The 22,655-nt window shown below is 41.1% G+C and overlaps 1 protein-coding gene across 4 annotated transcripts in view; it reads left to right on the top strand.

The window, feature by feature from the left end:
• atp13a2 (ATPase cation transporting 13A2) overlaps positions 1-22,655 on the top strand; it is a 106,947-nt gene that overhangs the window by 82,793 nt on the left and 1,499 nt on the right. For 3 of the 4 annotated variants that reach the window (XM_060938337.1, XM_060938335.1, XM_060938336.1), the window contains 12 exons: positions 519-620; positions 738-894; positions 987-1,098; positions 1,218-1,342; positions 1,760-1,938; positions 2,098-2,190; positions 2,279-2,358; positions 7,037-7,189; positions 7,360-7,456; positions 13,901-14,124; positions 14,977-15,128; positions 16,869-17,041. In XM_060938337.1, coding sequence (XP_060794320.1) covers positions 519-620; positions 738-894; positions 987-1,098; positions 1,218-1,342; positions 1,760-1,938; positions 2,098-2,190; positions 2,279-2,358; positions 7,037-7,189; positions 7,360-7,456; positions 13,901-14,124; positions 14,977-15,128; positions 16,869-17,041 — 1,647 coding nt within the window. Of the gene's footprint in view, positions 1-518; positions 621-737; positions 895-986; positions 1,099-1,217; positions 1,343-1,759; positions 1,939-2,097; positions 2,191-2,278; positions 2,359-7,036; positions 7,190-7,359; positions 7,457-13,900; positions 14,125-14,976; positions 15,129-16,868; positions 17,042-22,655 lie in introns of those variants that run through there. The other variant, XM_060938338.1, reaches the window with a different exon arrangement.

The raw sequence follows: 22,655 nt of genomic DNA, 5'->3' as shown, positions 1-22,655 counted from the left end.
GTTGCATCAGTGTGCTGTATCACATTTGAAGGAATGCGCAATCCTTCCCCTTCCACGTACAGTACCAGTCAAAAGTTGGGGCACACACTTTCTTACTATGAATAAGTACATCCAAACTTATTTATTTTTTTGGACTGGCACTGTACATGAGCTCACAGATGCCCATGATTGGCTTGTGTCGTTGTGATTGATAGAGGATGACACCTCTCCCACCCAGAGATCGTCCAACTTTGCTTTCTTGGACTCCCGGCCATGAATTGCTATGGCGTCATTTGTATTGAAACTCTAGAACAAACGGCTTTTCTGTTGCTCCACATGGGATTTCAATAACAATTAATATGTTGATATAAACTCAACGTGTCGTCATTTATGGTTACCCTGGGATTTACTTTGAAGAACCTGGATTATATCGTAGTCCAATTTCTTGATATAATTTATAAGACGTTGAAGAAAATGATTGATGTAGATTTGAAGATATGAGAATATATCTCTGAAGATCTTTGTTGTAAAAATGGTAGAAACTGGAGGAGCCAACAAATGAAACCGGCACAAGTGTTGAGTTTGGAAGTCATCGGATCCTTGCAGTGATGAGGCCACCTGCTTTTCAGTATGAGGGCACCGTGAGTATACACAAAAGAAATGTAGCTGAACCAAAATTAGTAACTATTTTTCACATCACTCGCATTAGTATTGTATTGCCACTAATTATTTGTTCCTCCTTTTGTTTCTGTTTCCAGTCCATTAGTCAGCCAGTGGCAATAGTGCGCCGTTTCCCTTTTTCCTCCTCTCTACAGAGGATGAGTGTAGTGACCGTGGGATCAGGAGGAGGCTCGGCTTGCTGCTTCCTCAAAGGGGCACCTGAGATGGTGGCCAGCCACTGTGTGAAAAAAAGTGGTAAGACATGTAATTCTAGAAATTCTCAATTGTTTTCTTGCAGTTTCTTTTCTGTTAACTGATTTATTCGCCCTTCACTTTGTGCCTGGCAGTACCTTCTCAGTTTACCAGCATATTCCAGGAGTTTACGAGTGAGGGCTTCAGGGTCCTAGCGCTCGCCTATAAGGAGCTTGACGCCCATACAGACCTGACCAGTATTGAAAGGTTAGTTCTGTGAGGTTTATTAAAGTAGCCAGTTTATTTACTGGATTTAGAAGCTTGATGAAATAAGAATATTTTTTTTATTTCTCGGCTTGGACACATTTGAACATATTTGTTGGTAGGACAAATGTGGAGGCAGATTTGCAGTTCCTGGGGCTGTTAGTGATGAAGAACCAGGTGAAGCCTGAAAGTGCAGGAGTCATCAGCATTTTGAAACGAGCACTAATCCGCCCCGTCATGGTCACTGGTACAAAAACAGTATAATTATACACTGCATATTTCTATAGATGAGTGCAAACTTTTGCATAAGCATAAAAAAAGCACAATTTATGGCAACACGAGCACGGAGTATTGAGAATTTCACTGTCCTGTATTGTATGTTACAAATAAAGGCAGAAAGGCTTTTTTCATCTTGTTTATGCTAAATCTTCCACTCAGAAACCATGATCAGAGTAAACTTTTGCTGTGATTTTTATATTGTTCCCAGTACCAGCCTTTCAGTGTCTATAAATGCTTGTATTCCAAGCATGTGATTAATTAGCTACACTTTCTAGCGAGTGTGTTGTGTTTGAGAGCCTGGCATTGTACTAACAAAGCAGTTTTGTACACAAAAGCATGTGTCCTGTAACTATTCATAAGGCACTTTCACTTCTCTTTCCATCAGGGGATAACATTCTTACAGCCCTGAATGTAGCAAGAGCATGTGGAATGATACCCTCACACGAGCAGATTATTTTTGTTCATGCATCGCCCCCTACTGCCAACTCAATGGCAACGTTACGATTTCATCGAGGTGAAGGTGCTGTCATCAGCACTCAAGAGACCATGCATATTCTGGAACAGGTTCTTATTCAGGACTTGATTTACTCCATTGCTTTTAAAGCCATGAACAACACAAGTGTGTTGTTTTATTTATAGAACTTATGATATCTTGCGTTTCTTTTTTTTAAACTGGGTAGCAGAAACATTGTGTCTTCTAAAAGCTTTCTCTCTGTTCCATAGGGCCTTTACCAGAACAGTATTAAGTATCATTTGGCTATAAATGGAAAGGCCTTCACAGATCTGTGCAATTATTTTCCAGAGCAGCTACCTAAGGTACATTACTAAACTGTATTTGCATTCATCACATACTCATTACTTTCCAAATGGGATGTGAACAGACTCTGGTTTATGTGCGCTGCAGATTCTGATGAAAGCAACAGTGTATGCACGGATGTCCCCGGACCAGAAGACTCAGTTGGTTAAAGCTCTACAGAAACTGGAGTAAGAGCCGAGAAGCTAAATGAAGTAATCTCTTGAACGCTAGACAGGTTTAAAACCATATAGCCCATTTTGCTATATTCTGTTGTAGAAGTCTTTAGTACAGTTTCTACATCTGGATTATTTACATGAATGCTTCTCAAAGTAGGCTCCATGAGGCGTAGACAAGGATCTGTTGTTTCAAGAAATCAGAATCCATTATTCCCAAAGTTGTATTTATTATTGAGTTCTTGTAGTTTTGTTTTTTTGTTGTTTTGACTGGTCACTTGGTTAAATCAAATTGAAAAACAAGTGGACCTATATCTCAAATTGAGCCTGCTGTGAAAGAATAAAAAGTTAAATGGTAACAAATACATAGCTAGACCATGGTATCGTTGTTCACATTTTTAAGCTGATTAATGCTGCGTGTATGAGAACTAGTGAAATGAATAACTCATTATAGTGGTGCTTGAAAGTTTGTGAACCCTTCAGAATTTTCTACATCTCTGCATAAATATGACCTAAAACATCATCAGATTTTCACACAAGTCCTAAAAGTACATAAAGAGAACCCAGTTAAACAAATGAGACAAAAATATTATACTTGGTCATTTATTTATTGAGGAAAATGATCCAATATTACATATCTGTGAGTGCCAAAAGTATGTGAACCTTTGCTTTCAGTATCTGGCGTGACCCCCTTGTGCAGCGAGAACTGCAACTAAATGTTTCCGTTAACTGTTGATCAGTCCTGCACAGCGAGGAATTTTAGCCCGTTCCTCCGTACAGAACAGCTTCAGCTCTGGGATGTTGGTGTGTTTCCTCACATGAACTGCTCGCTTCAGGTCCTTCCACAACATTTCGATTGGATTAAGGTCAGGACTTTGACTTGGCCATTCCAAAACATTAACTTTATTCTTCTTTAACCATTCTTTGGTAGAATGACTTGTGTGCTTAGGGTTGTTGTCTTGCTGTATGACCCACCTTCTCTTGAGATTCAGTTCATGGACAGATGTCCTGACATTTTCCTTTAGAATTCGCTGGTATAATTCAGAATTCATGGTTCCATCGATGATGGCAAGCCGTCCTGGCCCAGATGCAGCAAAACAGGCCCAAACCATGATACTACCACCACCATGTTTCACAGATGGAATAAAGTTCTTATGCTGGAATGCAGTGTTTTCCTTTCTCCAAACATAATGCTTCTCATTTAAACCAAAAAGTTCTATTTTGGTCTCATCCATCCACAAAACATTTTTCCAATAGCCTTCTGGCTTGTCCATGTGATCTTTAGCAAACTGCAGACGAGCAGCAATGTTCTTTTTGGAGAGCTGTGGCTTTCTCCTTGCAACCCTGCCATGCACACCATTTGTTGTTCAGTGTTCTGATGGTGGACTCATGAACATGAACATTAGCCAATGTGAGAGAGGCCTTCAGTTGCTTAGAAGTTACCCTGGAGTTCTTTGTGACCTTACTGACTATTACACGCCTTGCTCTTGGAGTGATCTTTGTTGGTCGACCAGTCCTGGGGAGGGTAACAATGGTCTTGAATTTCCTCCATTTGTACACAGTCTGTCTGACTGTGGATTGGTGGAGTCCAAACTCTTTAGAGATGGTTTTGTAACCTTTTCCAGCCTGATGAGCATCAACAACGCTTTTTTTGAGGTCCTCAGAAATCTCCTTTGTTCATGCCATGATACACTTCCACGAACATGTGTTGTGAAGATCAGACTTTGATAGATCCCTGTTCTTTAAATAAAACAGGGTGCCCACTCACACCTGATTTCAATCAGTGGGATGACAAACACCTGACTCTAATTTCACCTTCAAATTAACTGCTCATCCTAAAGGTTCACATACTTTTGCCACTCACAGATATGTAACATTGGATCATTTTCCTCAATAAATAAATGACCAAGTATAATATTTTTGTCTCATTTGTTTAACTGGGTTCTCTTTATCTACTTTTAGGACTTGTGTGAAAATCTGATGATGTTTTAGGTCGTATTTGTGCAGAGATATGGAAAATTCTAAAGGGTTCACAAACTTTCAAGCACCACTGTACATCTTCCTGTGTGACTTAATATTTTATTTACTGTTTTTTTTTTCTGTGCCATGTTAATTGTGTTGTTTTGAAGCAATTACATTTAATTTCCCATTTCTTGTGTATAGTGCTACCTACTAGGTGTACAATTTTGTGTTCACATACATAAAAGAGGACGGCCTGACAATCTCATACATCACAATACTTGATATTTTCACAATACATATTTAGGTCTATCAAAAAAATGGCAGCAATATAGAAGCAAAATTAAGAAATTTCTGAAAAACTAATCACTGAAGGAGTCTCTGCCATGGGTGAGTCTTCAGGACTTTATGCTTTCTGGTTTCTTGGGAACATGAGAAACTGGGTTTTCTTTGGGTCTTGGAAAGAGGGAGAGACTGTTGAATAAATAACTGTCTATAGTTGTTATAACGTAAGCAATAAACAGAACGAACTTGTTTCGCAGACATTCCACTTCACGTTGGTCTGCATCACACCACCCCATTGTGGATTTTCCTATAACAGTTTTAAACGATTTTAAATTCTACTAGATAATGAGTATCGGGGAGGAAAATGAATACTAATTTATCAACAACTATTTAGATCTCTAAAGCAACCACACTATAAATTACTGCATGTCTTGTTGAGTTTTTCTCACAGACAATACAGAAGAAGCACTTCTTTCAGTTTCACTCGGAACTATAATAAGTGGCACGTTATCACGTTGGCAAACCATATTGTGGCAGTGAAGATGTTTATTGCTAAGTATGGTGGGGGTTTTTTTCTTCTCCTCTTTGGTGCTGTTAAAGCAACCACATTATGAATGATCATATGTCTTGTTGAGTTTTTCTCACAGATAATACAGAAGAAGCACTTCTTTCAGTTTCAGTCGGAACTATAATAACACTACGTTCACACTGCAGGCTGAAGTGACTCAAATCCGATTTTTTCGCCCATATTAAGTGACCTGTAGCCGATCTTTTATTGACAATATGTACGACACAGATCCGATTTTTTCAAATCTGACCCAGGCCGTTTGGATATGTGGTCCTAATTCCGATTCCTATCCGATCTTTTCATATGCGACTTCAGTCTGAACCGCCAGGTCGCATTCATCCGACTTACACGTCATCAACAAGCCACAAACGTCACTATTCTGCGCTGAAGTAGGCGGCGGGTCTCTCAAAAAAAGTTACAACAACATGGCGCATGACATCAATGCGAGGGATGCTTCGGGCTGTGAAGGTTCTGAATCTTCTCAATGGAAGGACGCAGAGGTTAGGGAGCTGATTTCCATTTGGGGGGATACAGCTATTCAAGCTAGATTGGATGGGTCATACTGCAACCGGTACACAGGAAACTTTAGGTTACTTCCGTAAACACTGGCCATGCTCACTGCATGTGACGTCGTCGTATCTTGCAATGCGCATGCGGAACACTTTTAGGTCGCTTTTCGTTCATACTGAGGATCACATACAAGTCGCATATATTTTTTAATGTGAACGACCTCACAAAAAAATCGGATTTCACAAAAAAATCGGAATTGAGCATTAAGCCTTGCAGTGTGAACGTAGTGTAAGTGGCACGTTATCACGTTGTCTGCGTGGCCATCTTGGAAGTCACTCGCTCCAGAGCGCTCATGGAGTACACATCATAGAGTACACATTCACCGATTCGTTTCCGCGTTAGAGGGCTTAGAAGCTTGGATTTTTTAAGAATTTAGACATCTGAAGTGATGGAGCATTACTGTGAAAGTTTGGATAAGCAGGCACGGGAGCATTATGCTGAGAAGGTACGTTTCATTGGGAATGTAGATCCATACACTGTTAGTGAGAAGGAATGGAAAGCTGACCCCAGCTTGTTGCTGCATAATTATCAATTATTTTAGTCAGTGAATAAAATGTAGGCCTAGTATGTAACTTGTACTAACAGCATGTGTACATAAACATTACTAGGCCTAGATCTTAAATGCCATTTGATGCAACAATGCACTGCAGTAGACATAAGCTACCTAATGTGACAAATATATCCATTAATCATTGCTGAAAGTACATAGAAAAGATAAGTTTGTATCACATTTATTTTAGTAACTATGAAATTCAAGACAATATTAACCTACCTGTCACAAAGTGATCAGAACAAATCCGGATACAGTCAAGTTGTCCTAAATTTGATCGGTTAATGGCAGCCAGCCACTGTCGTCTCCTCCGCTCGCTTTTCTCCTGTGCTGCAATTCCCTGGTTAGTCACGACTTTAGGGAGTCTATGGAAGCTTTTGCCACCCTTTTCCCCCCGGCTACTACAGCCAACAATGACGCACGTATTCGGCATTTTGCTTCGCTGAGCAACAACAATGCACTGACACAGCGACGTTTGACTTCCAATATGGCCGCCGCCGGGTTCGCGCTGATCTCGAAGCACTCTATTGCTAAGTATGGTGGGTTTTTTTCTCTCCTCTTTGGTGCTGTTAAAGCAACCACATTATGAATGATCATATGTCTTGTTGAGTTTTTCTCACAGACAATACAGAAGAAGCACTTCTTTCAGTTTCAGTCGGAACTATAATAAGTGGCACGTTATCACGTTGGCAAACCATATTGTGGCTGTGAAGATGTTTATTGCTAAGTGTATTCTCCTTTTTGGTGTTTTCCCTCTCCAGTTATAGAGTGGGCATGTGTGGAGACGGCGCTAATGACTGTGGAGCACTGAGGGCTGCTGATGTCGGCGTCTCTCTGTCTGAGGCTGAGGCTTCTGTTGCCTCTCCCTTTACCTCCAAATCTGACAACATCAGTTGTGTGCCTTTGCTGATCAGGTGAAATAGAAGTGTTTTCTTTCTTCTCACTGAAACACATGCAGAGGTGTTTTCTTTGCAGAACAAACCTGTCATTCAATACAGTGAGCATGTATTTCATTCATGTGATTTGAATTAATTTTTCAAGGTTTTTTTTTAAAACCACGACTTGTATGGCTTTGTTTAAACAGGGAGGGAAGATGCTCACTGGTGACATCCTTCAGTCTTTTTAAATATATGGCACTGTACAGTCTGATCCAGTTTTCCTCTGTACTCATCCTTTACACTGTGAGTGTTTTAAGTGTTTCTACTGTTACATTTAGCTGAATCTGTTAATTCTGTCTTAACAATACATTATTACACCACTTCCATATGCCTCTTACACTGATGCTCTGTTCACTGCTGTCTTTTTTTCTTTTTCTTGTTATATAATTGTGAAATTTCGTTTATTTTACTTTAAATTCCCTATTTGTGTATATTATCACCTCAGCTATTAACACAGTACATTCTGATGGGAGGCCAGAGTGTAAATAAGAGATGGAGGGATTATAACGTGACAATGGATTATAATAATAATTTAACATTGGTATGGTTTCAGTAATTATTTAATATACACTATACGGCCAAAGGTTTGTGAACATCTGAATTACATGCATGTACAGTACCACTCAAAAGTTTGTGCACACTTACTCATTCATAGGTTTTTCTGCATTTTGACTATTTTCTACGTTGTAGAACAATACTGAACACACCAAAACTATGAAATAACATATGGAACATGTATAGAATTGTATGGTTATAAAACCAAAATGTTTCATATTTCATATTCTTCAAAGTAGCTAGTGATGCTTTGCACATTATTGGCATTATCTTAACCAGCTTCATGAGGTAGTCACCTGGAATGCTTTTCAATTAACAGGTGCCTCGTCAAAAATTAATTAGTGGACGAGTTTCTTGCCTTCTTAATGCGTTCGAGATCAAATAATAAAAATACAGCAAATAGCCCTATTCCACAACTGTAGTAATCCATATTGTGTCAAGAACGGCTCAATTAAGTAAAGAGAAATGACCTCCATCGTTACTTTAAGACATGAAGTGACTTAATTAATAAAAGTAAGGAGAAATCACTGTGTCCAAACACAGTGTGTCTAGACGTTTGCCTGGTACTGAATGCCTTCCCCAAACTGCTGGCACAAAATTGGAATCACACAATTGTATAGAATGCCTTTGTAGACTGGAGCATTAGAATTTCCCTTCACTGGAACTAAGGGCATGTGTACAAAGTAAGGTCCATGAAGACATGGTTTGCCAAGGTTTGAGTAGAAGAACTCAAGTGGATTGCACAGAGTCCTGACCTCAACCCCACTTAATACTTTTGGGATGCGCTGGAATGCTGAATGCATTCTAGATTTCCTCGCCCAACATCAGTGCCTGACCACACTAAGACTGGCTTTTTGGAAACCCACTTTCCAAAATCTAGTAGAAAGCCCTCCCAGAAGAGTGGAGCTTATTATAACATCAATGGAGGAACTAAATCTGGAAAGCGGTGTTCAAAAAGCAGGTATGAATTGGATGGTCAGGGGTCCACAACTTTTGGCCGTATAATGTAGGTCATTTTTGAACCAAATGGAGCATAAAGGCTACAGCAGTGCTCCAGGCTGATTAGTTGTTCCATATTATTAAAATCCAGCATTCTCAATCCAATAGCTTAACAATAAACTAAACTAAGTGATGATAATTATAGACCCATCTCAAATCTTCCCTTTCAAGCTAAAGTGATGGAAAAAAAGTGGTAGCTATGCAACTTCCAGACCTTTCTTAAAGGTAGACTGGCTTTTAGATATTTTTAAGTGTAGGTCATAAAAATTTTCCCTGACACCCAATTATTTTGTTTAGTGGACAGAAAGCTGCTGAATTTGAATCACAGACTTCCAATTTTATTAGGCTTTTTAAAAATGGAACAGTTAATGAATTTAGGGCCACGTGACCCTGAATTCTCTGCTATTTTTTCCTGCTTCACCATGACCCAGTTCAAGATACTACGTCACGCATCATGTGGTGGGCTTTCCCTGTTCGCGCAAGGCATTGTGGGATACAAATTTGAAACGGCAGAGAAAAATGGAGGACGTGAGCGTGCGAATGAAATGTGAAAGACCGACTACAGTAACGGAAAGCGAGAAGAAAAGACGTTCTGTTGCGAAGGAAAGGAAACGCAAGACCAAACTAACAAATATCGGCAGTCAGCGAGCACCTCGGTGTGATCAGCTGTTCGTTTAGTGACGGAATAATGTAACTCTGTGCACGGTTAAAGGTAAACCTGTAGATGGCAGTAATGCAACACTGTGGATGCCAGCTGCTGTAAAAACCCAAAAGAAGGTGGTAAACCTGCGCATGTGCACACGGACTTCCTCTGTCTGCTTGACTGCGCGAAGCGAGCGATATCATGCACGTTATTTGCTTTAATCCCTTCAAATTAAATAACTTCCCAGCCACAGAATGGCCTTTATGAGATATTACAGAAATAAACATGCATCACAATGACCAAATTTCAGAGGGAACTAAACTTCACCGATTTTATGAAATCGAAAGGCCGTCTAGCTTTAACGAAAACACGCTTTATGGTCCGTTTCTGTACACATCACAGCACTGAGACAGCTGCATGTTATTAATGATCTCCCCCGGTCTACTGATAGTAGTTCTGTCAATTTTCTCCTTCGTCTTGACTTGAGTGCTGTTTTGACCCTGTTAACACCACTGCACTCATTTCCTGTTTCTCTTCTACTGTTATCACTTACATAGCCCTTCAGTAGTTCAGGTTGTATCTTACAAACAGACAAGTATATCAGACTAGGTTCACACAAATCTGCCCTCTTCTGTTAAGTGTGGGGTCCCTCAGGGATCAGTTCTTGGGCCTCTGCTCTTTTTAATCTACATCCTACTCCTTGGTCATTATTTCTAGCCATGGCCTTAAATTTCACTGCTATGCAAATAATGTACAACTATATCTTCGTACAGACTCCCCTCTCAGTACACTGACTGTATTTCAGATTAAAGCTTTGGTTGAAGGAAAACTTTCTAAAGTTAAACACTGATAAAACTGAAGTCCTACTGCTTGGTCTCAAATCACTACTGTCTGACTCATCCAACTTTTTCTATTCATACTGATGTAGTATTTGTGAAACCTGCTCCTGTCATCAGAAATCTTGGAGTACTATTTGATCCATCGCTCAAGTTTGATTTTCATATTAAGTCACTCACCAAATTTGCATTCTTTCACCTTTGTAACATTGCTTGTCTTTGTCCGCTTTTGACTAGTAATGATGCACAAACTCTGGTTCTTGCTTTCATGATGCCTCGTTTAGATTATTGTAATTTGCTCTTCATACAGTAGGCCTTCCTACAAAGTATTTACAAAAGCTACAATACAGGGTTGGTCAAAATTGTTAACGCTTAAAAACAAAACACACATTATACGTGCAAGATGATTTACAGGACGGTCTCAACCTGTTCGCCATTGTGTTCAACGCAAAAACCAGCGAGCAACAGTATCATTTAATCTGCCACCCATGGTGTATGCCTATCTGCAGGAGAAAAATAATCCATTAGTGTTAACATAATTTTGACTAACCCTGTACAGTATATCCAGAACTCTGCAGCTGGAGTTCTAACCCGTACTAAACACTCTGCTCACATCACCCCAATCCTCTCTCAGCTACACTGGCTACCGGTTCGGTCCAGTATCAAATTTAAAATCTTGCTTGTCACTTTCAAAGCCCTGCGTAATCTTGTGGTGACCTACCTTAGGGAACTATGACCCCTTATTGCTCACTAAGGTCTTCTAGTAACAACTTACTTGCTGCCCCACGCACTAGACTTGCCCGCCATAGTGGAAGGTCCTTCAGTGCCATCGCCCCCAATCTCTGGAATTCGCTTCCTCAACCTCTCCATGACTGCTCTTCTTTCTCTACTTTCAAATCTCAACGGAAGGCTTATCTTTTCCATGAACATTTCTCTTCCTCTCTTACTGCTTAGTCTTTTTTTTCCCTCCCTCCTGTAAAGCAACCTTGGCATTGTAAAAGGTGCTATAGAAATATACTACTGTTTGTTATTATAACGGACAAGACAGTGTGTGCTTTAAAGGCCATAGGCAACGGTTTTAATTTTATGCACATTTGAAACTTTATATGTTAAAAAAAAAACCCTCTGTAATTTTCTTCTGATCCCAAGAAGTATTGTTAACAAGTAATAATTAAAATAAGTTAGCGCGGATCGTGGCAAAATTCTCTTCGGCTATTTTCGTGACCACTCGGCACGTGACGTCATTTAAGACAAACAAACCGCTTGAGTTGAGTCCACTTCCGTGTATTTTCATTGCTGTTTGGCTTGATTGCAGACGTGTGTTCGGGAATTTCAAAAACAAAAAAAAAACGCCTTATTGTTGTGCAGTGAACTGTAACAACGGGACCGGTTCAGGAAGAAGTTTTTACCTTTTTCCGAGAGAGGAGAAGAGGCAGAGAGGGCGGATTGGCTTTTTTCGGAAGAGGAGAAGAGGCGGAACAAGAGGATAGGCTTTTTCCGAAAAAGAAGAGGCGGAGCGAGTGGGTTGGCTTTTTCCAAAAAAGAAGAGGCGGAGCGAAAGGGTTGGCTTTTGCCGAAAAAGGAGAAGAGGCGGAGCGAGTGGGTTGGCTTTTTCTGAAAGAGGAGACGAAGCGCGTGGATTGTGCAGTGGATTGTGCGTGTGAAGCCAGAGGGTTGTTTTTTTTTTCTGGAAGGGAAGAGGCAGAGAGTGGTTTGTGCGCGTGAAACAAAATTAAGCAGTCAAAGAAGAAACGGACCAGCAACGCTCAAGCAAAAAGGAGACAATTGGAGGTAAACATTTTTACTTTTGCTTGCAATTGACAAGTCAAGAATCCTGAGGGATCCTGTACAATCATTGTGGAAATGAGACAAAAAGATATTTCCTTGCTTAGAGTCGGCTACAAATAGTATAATGCCGTGGATGGCAGGCTAATGTGGCCTACCGGCGCACTGTCAAGTAATCGTTGCCTATATCCACTAGGGAGGGCGGTTTAATTATTCTTCAAAAGGGCTCTTATTTAGTATTACGACGAAAGTAGGAATTTATCATAATTTCCAGAATAAATCGTTTGGGCGCGAGTCTTGTTGAGGTCCAGGGTCACCGCGATCAGAGTCGGCCGAATCGCTGTCTGATTCCAAGGCTGCACGGTCAAACCAGTGAGCCACGTTCCCTGATTGCTTCGCAACGGCCATAGGTTCATACATATATGGTTTCACCTCTCGATATTCAATTTGGAGAGTTCCTACTTCAAAATCGCTATCGCTTTCAGACAGTGGCGTGCACAGACATTTTGGGGGGCAAGTGCTCTGGGGGGAAAAAAGGGCACTTTTTTGCACATGTGGAACACCTTATTATAAAAGTCTGAGATTTAACCCTCCTCTTGTGTTTGGGTCGCCACTGACCCGTTTTAGTTTTTAAAGGTGTAAAACAACCACTTAATTTATTACATCAAGGCTTTTTGACTTTGCCAGGAAGCTCTAGTTGAACAAAATAGAAAAAGAAATTTTTGTTTTCCTAAATCTGAAAATGGTCTAGCAAAAAAAATATAATACTTATGTGCAGTTGTTTCTGTATGCGACGGGCTACTTCACGACAAAATAATTACAGCTTGGGCTTAGAGGGCAAACAATACATTTTCACTCGAGTCATGTGTTACCTGGCTGGTGGGGCAGGGGAAGAGCTGACTGACTGCCCGATGTGTTGTCTGCGCTACGACAAGGCCGTGGCTTCCAGGACGCCATGCTGCTGCAACGTCACATTGAATGCACTGCACGCTTGTTCACCTGACAGAGCAAGAGAGACAGAGGTCCGGTGTGTGTGCGGAGGGGACACACATCGGGACATTATTTTCACACACGCTTTTAATGCCGCGGCTTTTCTAAAAGATCATGTCGACATTGGCCTCAGTAAACTGTAAAAAAAAAAAAAATTCAAAAGGGCACTTTTTTGGACAGAGGGCAGAGGGGCAGGTGCTTGAGCACCACCTCATGTCTATCTGTGCACGCCGCTGCTTTCAGACATTTTACACAACCTCTCACGACCAAAGTCCGTACACGTGTGCTCAGTAAACACAAAACTGCTCCCAGTCTGTTTGGCTTAAATGACGTCACGACGACGGTCCGCTGGCGGTGAAAGTGCGCATAAGCGAGATGTAAACAAACCTTCGGAAACTGGGCAAAACAGTATATTTTAACCGTTTTATTCAATTTTAGGGTGCAAATTAGACACTAAGAAGATTGAATTCGCTTTTTGGGTCGTTCTTCTAGACAATAAAGTTGATATTCTACGTTTCACCTCCGACCTTTGCCTTTGACCTTTAATACTGAACCAGAGTGCACAAATGGAGCAACAGTAATGACTGAAGCTAATGTAACAATAATGACCGTGCATTAATACTATCCGATTTAACCGAGTGATAAAGAACAGTGTGCGCAGTTTGAAGTGAAAGCACGAGGGGTTTATAGTACCATCTGAAGAGAAGTTGAGTTTTCTGATGGCGAAAGGAAAAAACGGGTTTGTTTTATCAAGAGTGTAGATTTTGTCTAAGAGAAGAGGCTGAAATGAGGCATGCTGGGTGGGAGGGGACATTTTACAATCTCTTTATTTTGATGCAGCTGTTTGATTTATTTTACATTGTTGCTTTTCTGGCTTAGGTGAAAACAAACTTTGGTGATTGGCAGTTCCTCTTCTTTGACTTGGCCTTGGTGACTGTGCTTGCTGTCGTGATGGGTCTAGGTGGCCCCAGTGATGAGCTTCACCACAAGAGGCCCCCTGCTAGCCTTCTAGCTGTGCCTGTTCTTTTTGCTTTATTCCTCCACATGCTTCTGCTCATCCTGAGCCAGGTGGCTGCTCTGCTGATCACTAAATCACAGGAATGGTGAGTCTGAGAAGTGGCGTTATACGAGCCCCGTTTCCAAAAAGGTTCGGATATTTTCCAAAATGCAAGAAAAATCTATGCTAATTCACGTGAATCTTTATTTAACTGAAAAAAAGTACAAAGAAAAGATTTTCAATAGTTTTACTGACCAACTTAATTGTATTTTCTAAATATAAATGAAGTTAGAATTTGATGCCTGCAACATTCACCCACCCAAAAAAAAAAAAAATTTAAATAAAAATAAAAAGGTTGGGACAGAGGCAAAATGAGACTGAAAAGTTTATAGGATATTCAAGTAACACCATTTTGGAAGATTCCACAATAAGCAGGTTAATTACTATCATGATTGGGTATAAAAGGAGCATGCACCAAAGGCTCAGTCTTTGCAAACAATGATGGGTTATGGCTCACTCCTTTGTGCCAAAATTCGTGAGGGAATTGTTCAATTCAAAAAGAACATTTCTCAGTGCGAGATTTTAGGTCTTTCAAAATCTACAGAACATAACATTGTGGGTGGCACGGTGGTGTAGTGGTTAGCGCTGTCGCCTCACAGCAAGAAGGTCCGGGTTCAAGCCCCGTGGCTGACGAGGGCCTTTCTGTGCGGAGTTTGCATGTTCTCCCCGTGTCTAATGTTGTTTATATTTAGAAAATACAATTAAATTGGTCAGTAAAACGATTGAAAATCTTTTCTTTGTACTTTTATCATTTAAATAAAGGTTCACGTGAATTAACAAAATCAGATTTTTTTTTGTTCGATTGCATTTTGGAAAATATCCCAACCTTTCTGGAAATAGGGTCAGTAGTTGTTGTTGGTTTTTAGTTCACAGATTTATTATGCTCCTTTGTCTGTAGGTACATTCCTCTCAATTCCACTGTGACAGGAGCAGAAAATTTGCCAAACATGGAGGACACAAGTCTGTTTGCTCTCTCAGGGTTCCAGTACATCATGATGTGTGTAACTGTGACGAAAGGCTACCCTTACAAGAAACCACTTTACAAAAATGGTAATATAATGAGGAACATTTTGGCATCTGGATCTTTTTAGATGTCTTCTGAAGCAAGAATTACACTGTACGGCTTTGATTTTGTTGTTGCAAACAAAAATCGCACATCGTAAGAATTCTTTGGTCGTGAAACGAGAAACAAAATTGTGTCTGAAATATTCAGGACGACTACAAATACAGTAATACCAATGAGGAACCATAAATCATGGTCTCATCTCATCTCATTATCTCTAGCCGCTTTATCCTTCTACAGGGTCGCAGGCAAGCTGGAGCCTATCCCAGCTGACTACGGGCGAAAGGCGGGGTACACCCTGGACAAGTCGCCAGGTCATCACAGGGCTGACACATAGACACAGACAACCATTCACACTCACATTCACACCTACGCTCAATTTAGAGTCACCAGTTAACCTAACCTGCATGTCTTTGGACTGTGGGGGAAACCGGAGCACCCGGAGGAGACCCACGCAGACACGGGGAGAACATGCAAACTCCACACAGAAAGGCCCTCGCCGGCCACGGGGCTCGAACCCGGACCTTCTTGCTGTGAGGCAAGAAATCATAGTAATGGACAGAAAAATCCTTATTACTTCAAACTCTGTTTATGCAAACCCATTTTCTGCACGAGCCACTGGTTCATGATGATGTAATTTTCTTGAGTATAAATATGCAGGGGGCGGCACGGTGGTGTAGTGGTTAGCGCTGTCGCCTCACAGCAAGAAGGTCCTGGGTTCGAGCCCCGTGGCCGGCGAGGGCCTTTCTGTGCGGAGTTTGCATGTTCTCTCCGTGTCCGCGTGGGTTTCCTCCGGGTACTCCGGTTTCCCCCACAGTCCAAAGACATGCAGGTTAGGTTAACTGGTGACTCTAAATTGACCGTAGGTGTGAGTGTGAATGGTTGTCTGTGTCTATGTGTCAGCCCTGTGATGACCTGGCGACTTGTCCAGGGTGTACCCCGCCTTTCACCCGTAGTCAGCTGGGATAGGCTCCAGCTTGCCTGCAACCCTGTAGAACAGGATAAAGCGGCTAGAGATAATGAGATGAGATAAATATGCAGGTGGTTTATAGGAAATTGCGTGTTGATGGGTCGAGAGATTCAGACTATTTCTCAATAATCACGTTGAGCAACTTGGCAAAATGGCGGCCAATCACTTCGTCACCGTAAATGAGGAAGAATTAGAAATGATGAAAGAAAATGCTGTTCCCAAAAGCACGAAAGATGCTATGAAGTTCGGTCTAAAACTATTCAAAAGTAAGGTGGAGTTGTTGTGATTTATTTTATCGATTTGAAAACAAAGTATTTTGTGTGACTCAGCATAGAGAAAGTGACAAGTGAAGTTTGAAATACTAAATGATTTTTTTTTTTTTAAACAACCTGTGTATTTATACCAGAACAATGATTTGCCTCAGGTTTTGTGAATATCAGTGAAAAACAGTGAATAATAACCTCGACTTCGTCTCAGTTATTATTCACCGATATTCACTTCGCCTTTGGCAAATAATTAATTATCGTAGGTATTTTAAGAAGATTTAACCTGACATGGAGAACACATTATCGCAGTATGTTATAGAATTCGGCCAAGATTTTACTGGGATCATCTTGTACAGTCTTACAATTAAAAATCTTAAAAGATCACAGTAATCGCAGTGTGAAACAGGCTTATAAAACTTCTCAAACTGTATTTTCTGCATGTTGCATGAGTTACTGCATTTAAACTTGTCAATATTTTCTGTTTCTTGTAGTTTTTTTTCTGTTAGTGCTGCTGGTCCTGTTTGCAGTAATGCTTTGGTTGGTTCTGGCCCCCCAGACCTATATTCACAATAAACTGCAGCTGTATAACATCACGGACATGAACTACAAACTGCTGCTGGTGGCACTCGCTGCTCTCAACTTCTTCATGTGCTACTTGCTGGAGGTAAAGTTTAAAAAAAAAAGGGGGAAAAAGTGTAATTATATATTTTACACACACAAGGAAATATGCCACTTGTATTTTTCATATGAGCTACGTCTAGGACCTGGAGAACCAAAACAGACAAATCTCTATTTGTCACTCGTGAGGAAACTGATGAATTGTTTGGATTAAAAGAAAAAAATAAAAAGCAATTCATCAGTTTCCTCACGAGTGATAGACTTGTCAGTTTTGGTTCTCCATGTCCTAGATGTACAGTGGTGCTTGAAAGTTTGTGAACCCTTTAGAATTTTCGATATTTCTGCATAAATATGACCTAAAACATCATCAGATTTTCACACAAGTCCTAAAAGTAGATAAAGAGAACCCAGTTAAACAAATGAGACAAAAAATATTATACTTGGTCATTTATTTATTGCGGATAATGTTCCAATATTACATATCTGTGAGTGGCAAAAGTATGTGAACCTCTAGGATTAGCAGTTAATTTGAAGGTGAAATTGGAGTCAGGTGTTTTCAATCAATGGGATGACAATCAGGTGTGAGTGGGCGCCCTGTTTTATTTAAAGAACAGGGATCTATCAAAGTCTGATCTTCACAACACATGTTTGTGGAAGTGTATCATGGCACGAACAAAGGAGATTTCTGAGGACCTCAGAAAAAGCATTGTTGATGCTCATCAGGCTGGAAAAGGTTACAAAACCATCTACCCTCCGCAGGAGCGGTTGACCAACAGAGATCACTCCAAGAGCAAGGCATGTAATAGTTGGTGAGGTCACAAAGGACCCCAAGGTAACTTCTAAGCAACTGAAGGCCTCTCTTACATTGGCCAATGTTAATGTTCATGAGCCCACCATCAGGAGAACACTGAGCAACAATGGTGTGCATAACAGGGTTGCAAGGAGAAAGCCACTGCTCTCCAAAAAGAACATTGCTGCTCATCTGCAGTTTGCTAAAGATCACGTGGACAAGCCAGAAGGCTATCGGAAAAATGTTCTGTGGACGGATGAGACCAAAATAGAACTTTTTGGTTTAAATGAGAAGCATTATGTTTGGAGAAAGGAAAACACTGCATTCCAGCAGAACCTTATCCCATCTGTGAAACATGGTGGTGGTAGTATCATGGTTTGGGCCTGTTTTGCTGCATCTGAGCCAGGACAGCTTGCCATCATTGATGGAACAATGAATTCTGAGTTATACCAGCAAATTCTAAAGGAAAATGTCAGGACATCTGTCCATGAATTGAGGCCAAGTTTACATTAGACCGTATCTGTCTCGTTTTATTCGCGGATGCACTGTCCGTTTACATTAAAACGCCGGGAAACGAGAATCCGTCAGGGTCCACGTATTCAATCCAGATCGTGTCTGGTCCGGTGCTGTGTAAACATTGAGAATACGCGGATACGCTGTGCTGAGCTCTAGCTGGCGTCGTCATTGGACAACATCACTGTGACATCCACCTTCCTGATTCGCTGGCGTTGGTCATGTGACGCGACTGCTGAAAAACGGCGCGGACTTCCGCCTTGTATCACCTTTCATTAAAGAGTATAAAAGTATGAAAATACTGCAAATACTGATGCAAATACTGCCCATTGTGTAGTTATGATTGTCTTTAGGCTTGCCATCCTTCCACTTGCAAGTGGTAAGTGACGCACATGCCCGACATGCACTGAGATCACACACACAGCGGCTCAGTCCCAAATCACTGCTTGTGCGCTCTGTGAGCTGCGCAGGGCCGGAGTGCGCACCCTCCAGAGGGCACTCGCTGTTCAGGGCGGAGTGATTTGGAGCGCAGGATGCCTGCGGAGCCAAGCGTATCCGTGTATTGGTGTTGCTGTGTGCACGCAAATCGTGTATTGGCGTTGCTGTGTGCACACTAATCGTTTTAAAAACGTTAATCTGATGATCCGCTGATACGGTCTAATGTAAACCCCACCTGAATTTCAAGAGAAGGTGGGTCATGCAGCAAGACAACGACCCTAAGTACACAAGTCGTTCTACCAAAGAATGGTTAAAGAAGAATAAAGTTAATGTTTTGGAATGGCCAAGTCAAAGTCCTGACCTTAATCCAATCGAAATGTTATGGAAGGACCTGAAGCGAGCAGTTCATGTGAGGAAACCCACCAACATCCCAGAGTTGAAGCTGTTCTGTACGGAGGAACGGGCTAAAATTCCTCCAAGCCGGTGTGCAGGACTGATCAACAGTTACCGCAAACGTTTAGTTGCAGTTATTGCTGCACAACGGGGTCACACCAGATACTGAAAGCAAAGGTTCTCATACTTTTGCCACTCACAGATATGTAATATTGGATCAATTTTCCTCAATAAATAAATGACCAAGTATAATATTTTTGTCTCATTTGTTTAACTGGGTTCTCTTTATCTACTTTTAGGACTTGTGTGAAAATCTGATGATGTTTTAGGTCATATTTATGCAGAAATATAGAAAATTCTAAAGGGTTCACAAACTTTCAAGCATCATTGTAGCTTGTATGAAAAATACAAGTGGCATATTTTCCCTGTGTTTTTTTTTCCCTTTCTTTCCTGTGAATGTGTCTAATAAAGAAAATCACATATTGGCTTGAAGATATGAAGTTTATCTTGTGTTGAAAAACTCACATTTTTCATACAAAATACATCATGGATCTGAGTGACATTTTCCGCCATTTCACTCTGATGACGTCACTCCCAGTGTTTTCCTGCTGACTAGAAGCGCATCGAAATGGGTGAACCAGTTGAGAATTAAAATTATTTTGATGAAAGGTCGACTGCCTTTCAGATTTTAAGTTTAGGTTATTAAAAATAATTTACCCTGACACCCAATTATTTGTTTAGTGGAACAAAAGCAACTGAATTCAAATCACAGACTTCCAATTTTTTTTTAAATAGAACCATTAATGAGTTTAGGGCCATATGGCCCTAAATTCTCTGCTATCTATCTGTCCAGCTATCTATTTTTTTTTTCTTCCCTACTTCACCATGACCCAATTCAAGATACTGCATCATGGGGTGGGCTTTCCCCATTCACGTAAGGCAGTGTGGGATGCAAATTTGAAACAGGAGAGAAAAATGGAGGATGTGTGCGTGTGAATGGAACATGAAAAACCGACTACAATAACGGAAAGCGAGAAAAGACATTATGGTGGGGTTTACATTAGACCGTATCAGCGGATCATCAGATTAACGTTTTTAAAAACGATTAGCGTGCACACAGCAACGCCAATACACGGATACGCTAATCACATGACTAATTCGGCACGTAAGTTGAGAAATGTGTCAGTGCGGCTCATCGCTTCCTCCTCAGCGGCTGCGCTCCAAATCACTCCGCCCTGAACAGCGAGTGCCCTCTGGAGGGTGCGCACTCCGGCCCTGCGCAGCTCACAGAGCGCGCGAGTGAAGTGCACGAGCAGTGATTCGGGACTGAGCCGCTGTGCGCAAGTCACTTACCACTTGCAAGTGGAAGGATGGCAAGCCTAAAGACAATCATAACTACACAATGGGCAGTATTTGCATCAGTATTTGCAGTATTTTCATACTTTTATACTCTTTAATGAAAGGTGATACAAGGCGGAAGTCCGCGCCGTTTTTCAGCAGTCGCGTCACATGACCAACGCCAGCGAATCAGGAAGGTGGATGTCACAGTGACGTTGTCCAATGACGACGCCAGCTAGAGCTCAGCACAGCGTATCCGCGTATCCTCAATGTTTACACAGCACTGGACCACACACGATCTGGATTGAATACATGGGCCCTGGCGGATTCCCGTTTCCAGGCGTTTTTTTTTTTTTTTTAAAGATATTTTTTTGGGCTTTTTGCACCTTTATTGGATAGGACAGTGTAGAGACAGGAAATGAGCGGGAGAGAGAGAGACGGGAAGGGATCGGGAAATGACCTCGGGCCGGAATCGAACCCAGGTCGCCCGCATTCATGGTATGGCGCCTTAACCACCTGAGCCACAACGCCCCCTTTTCCAGGCGTTTTAATGTAAACGGACAGTGCATCCGTGAAGAAAACGAGACAGATACGGTCTAATGTAAACTTGGCCTATGTTGCGAAGGATAGGAAATGTAGGACCAAACTCATAAATCTCAGCAGTCAGCAAGCACCTCGATGTGATCAGCTGTTCATTTAGCGACAGAATAATGTAATGGTTAGTACATGTCAAGGTAAACCTGCGATTTCATGCGCATTATTCGCTAATTAAATAACTTCCTGGGGTGTTGTGTGTGTTGTTTTTTTTTTTGGTGTGTGTGAGATATTACTGAAAACCATATCGCAATACCCAAGTTTCAGAGGGAACTAAATTTCACTGATTTTTATTAAATCAAAAGGCCGTACAGCTTTAACTTGCATTTTTTTGTGTGTGGGGATGTCCATATAAAATAAAGAACTTTACACAGTTATCTTTTTGAATCATTTTCAGTTGCTTGCTTTGCTCACTTATGAAGGTTCACCACTCACAGATGAACTTCATATCTTCATGCAACCATGTAAATGTCCTGTGTGTGTGTTTTTATATATATATATATATATATATATATATATATATATATATCAGGGCTTTGAACCGGAATTTTTTTCCTATTGGTTCGTTCCGAACAGAAACGGAATTTTAACGTTTCCGGTTTGGGGTTCCACCATTAAATAGACGTTCCCGAACCGGTTAGAACAAAAAAATTTCGTTCCCGGAACGGTTAATTACGTTCCCTGTCAGCTGTTTAACAAATGGCTATAAAATTATGTCTCTGTCTCATCCAGCTTAAGCCAAATGTAGGCTAATTCTATTACAACCTTCATTAAATAAGACAAGAAATAATTCAAAACAATTATTATTTCAAATGTTGGCGATTTGGATTCTCAGTATGTCTTCCCATCTACACAAACAGAAAAAGTGCCAAAAATGAAAGAGAATTCGTTTAGTGTGTTACCAAAGGCTAGTCAGGCCCTATAGAGGGCTACCGCATGACGTCACCGCGCCGCGAGATTTTGTTAGGCGCCATATTGGAAGACCAAGTACACATCTATGCAAGTACATACATACATAAAACAAACTACACCTGAAATGTAGCCAGGGCCGGTTCTGCCCTAATCTGGACCCGGGTGCAACATCGGGCAACCCCCCCCCAAAAAAAACCCACCAGTCTAAATCAGGACAACCATCACATAACTATAACTATAAACATTTTATATCAACTATTTTAACTAAATGGGCTATAATAAATAAGCCTGCAGGCAGCCACGGCGGGCTGCCTCAGAAAAGTAACCATTTGTCCTACCTTAAAACTCGTTTTGCATTTTCTGCCTCCTTTTTTGTATTTTCGACCCTCCGTTTATTTTCTTTCCTTTTCTGAAAACCCGATTTGTGTCCAGACATTTTGTTCTGCTACCAACGAACTAACTCGTCAGGTCTCGTCTCTCGAGCCCGCGATGATTCCCGTGGGAGGGGCAACAATTGATACATTTTTACAAACAGCCAATAGGGAGGTTGCAACGTTCAGGCTCTTCTTTGCTCAGACACTCAGTAATGGAGACGTGATAGCAGTCCACCTTCCCGCTCTCTCCATTCAGTCAGCGAACGTCACACAGGAAGTGAACCCCAGCGGGTCATAGAAACTTGCGC

Source organism: Neoarius graeffei, chromosome 13 (assembly GCF_027579695.1).
Source record: "Neoarius graeffei isolate fNeoGra1 chromosome 13, fNeoGra1.pri, whole genome shotgun sequence".
In the NCBI taxonomy this organism is placed as follows: Eukaryota; Metazoa; Chordata; class Actinopteri; order Siluriformes; family Ariidae; genus Neoarius; species Neoarius graeffei.
Note: the sequence above shows the minus strand (reverse complement) of the source record. Positions and strands in the feature narration are given on the sequence as shown.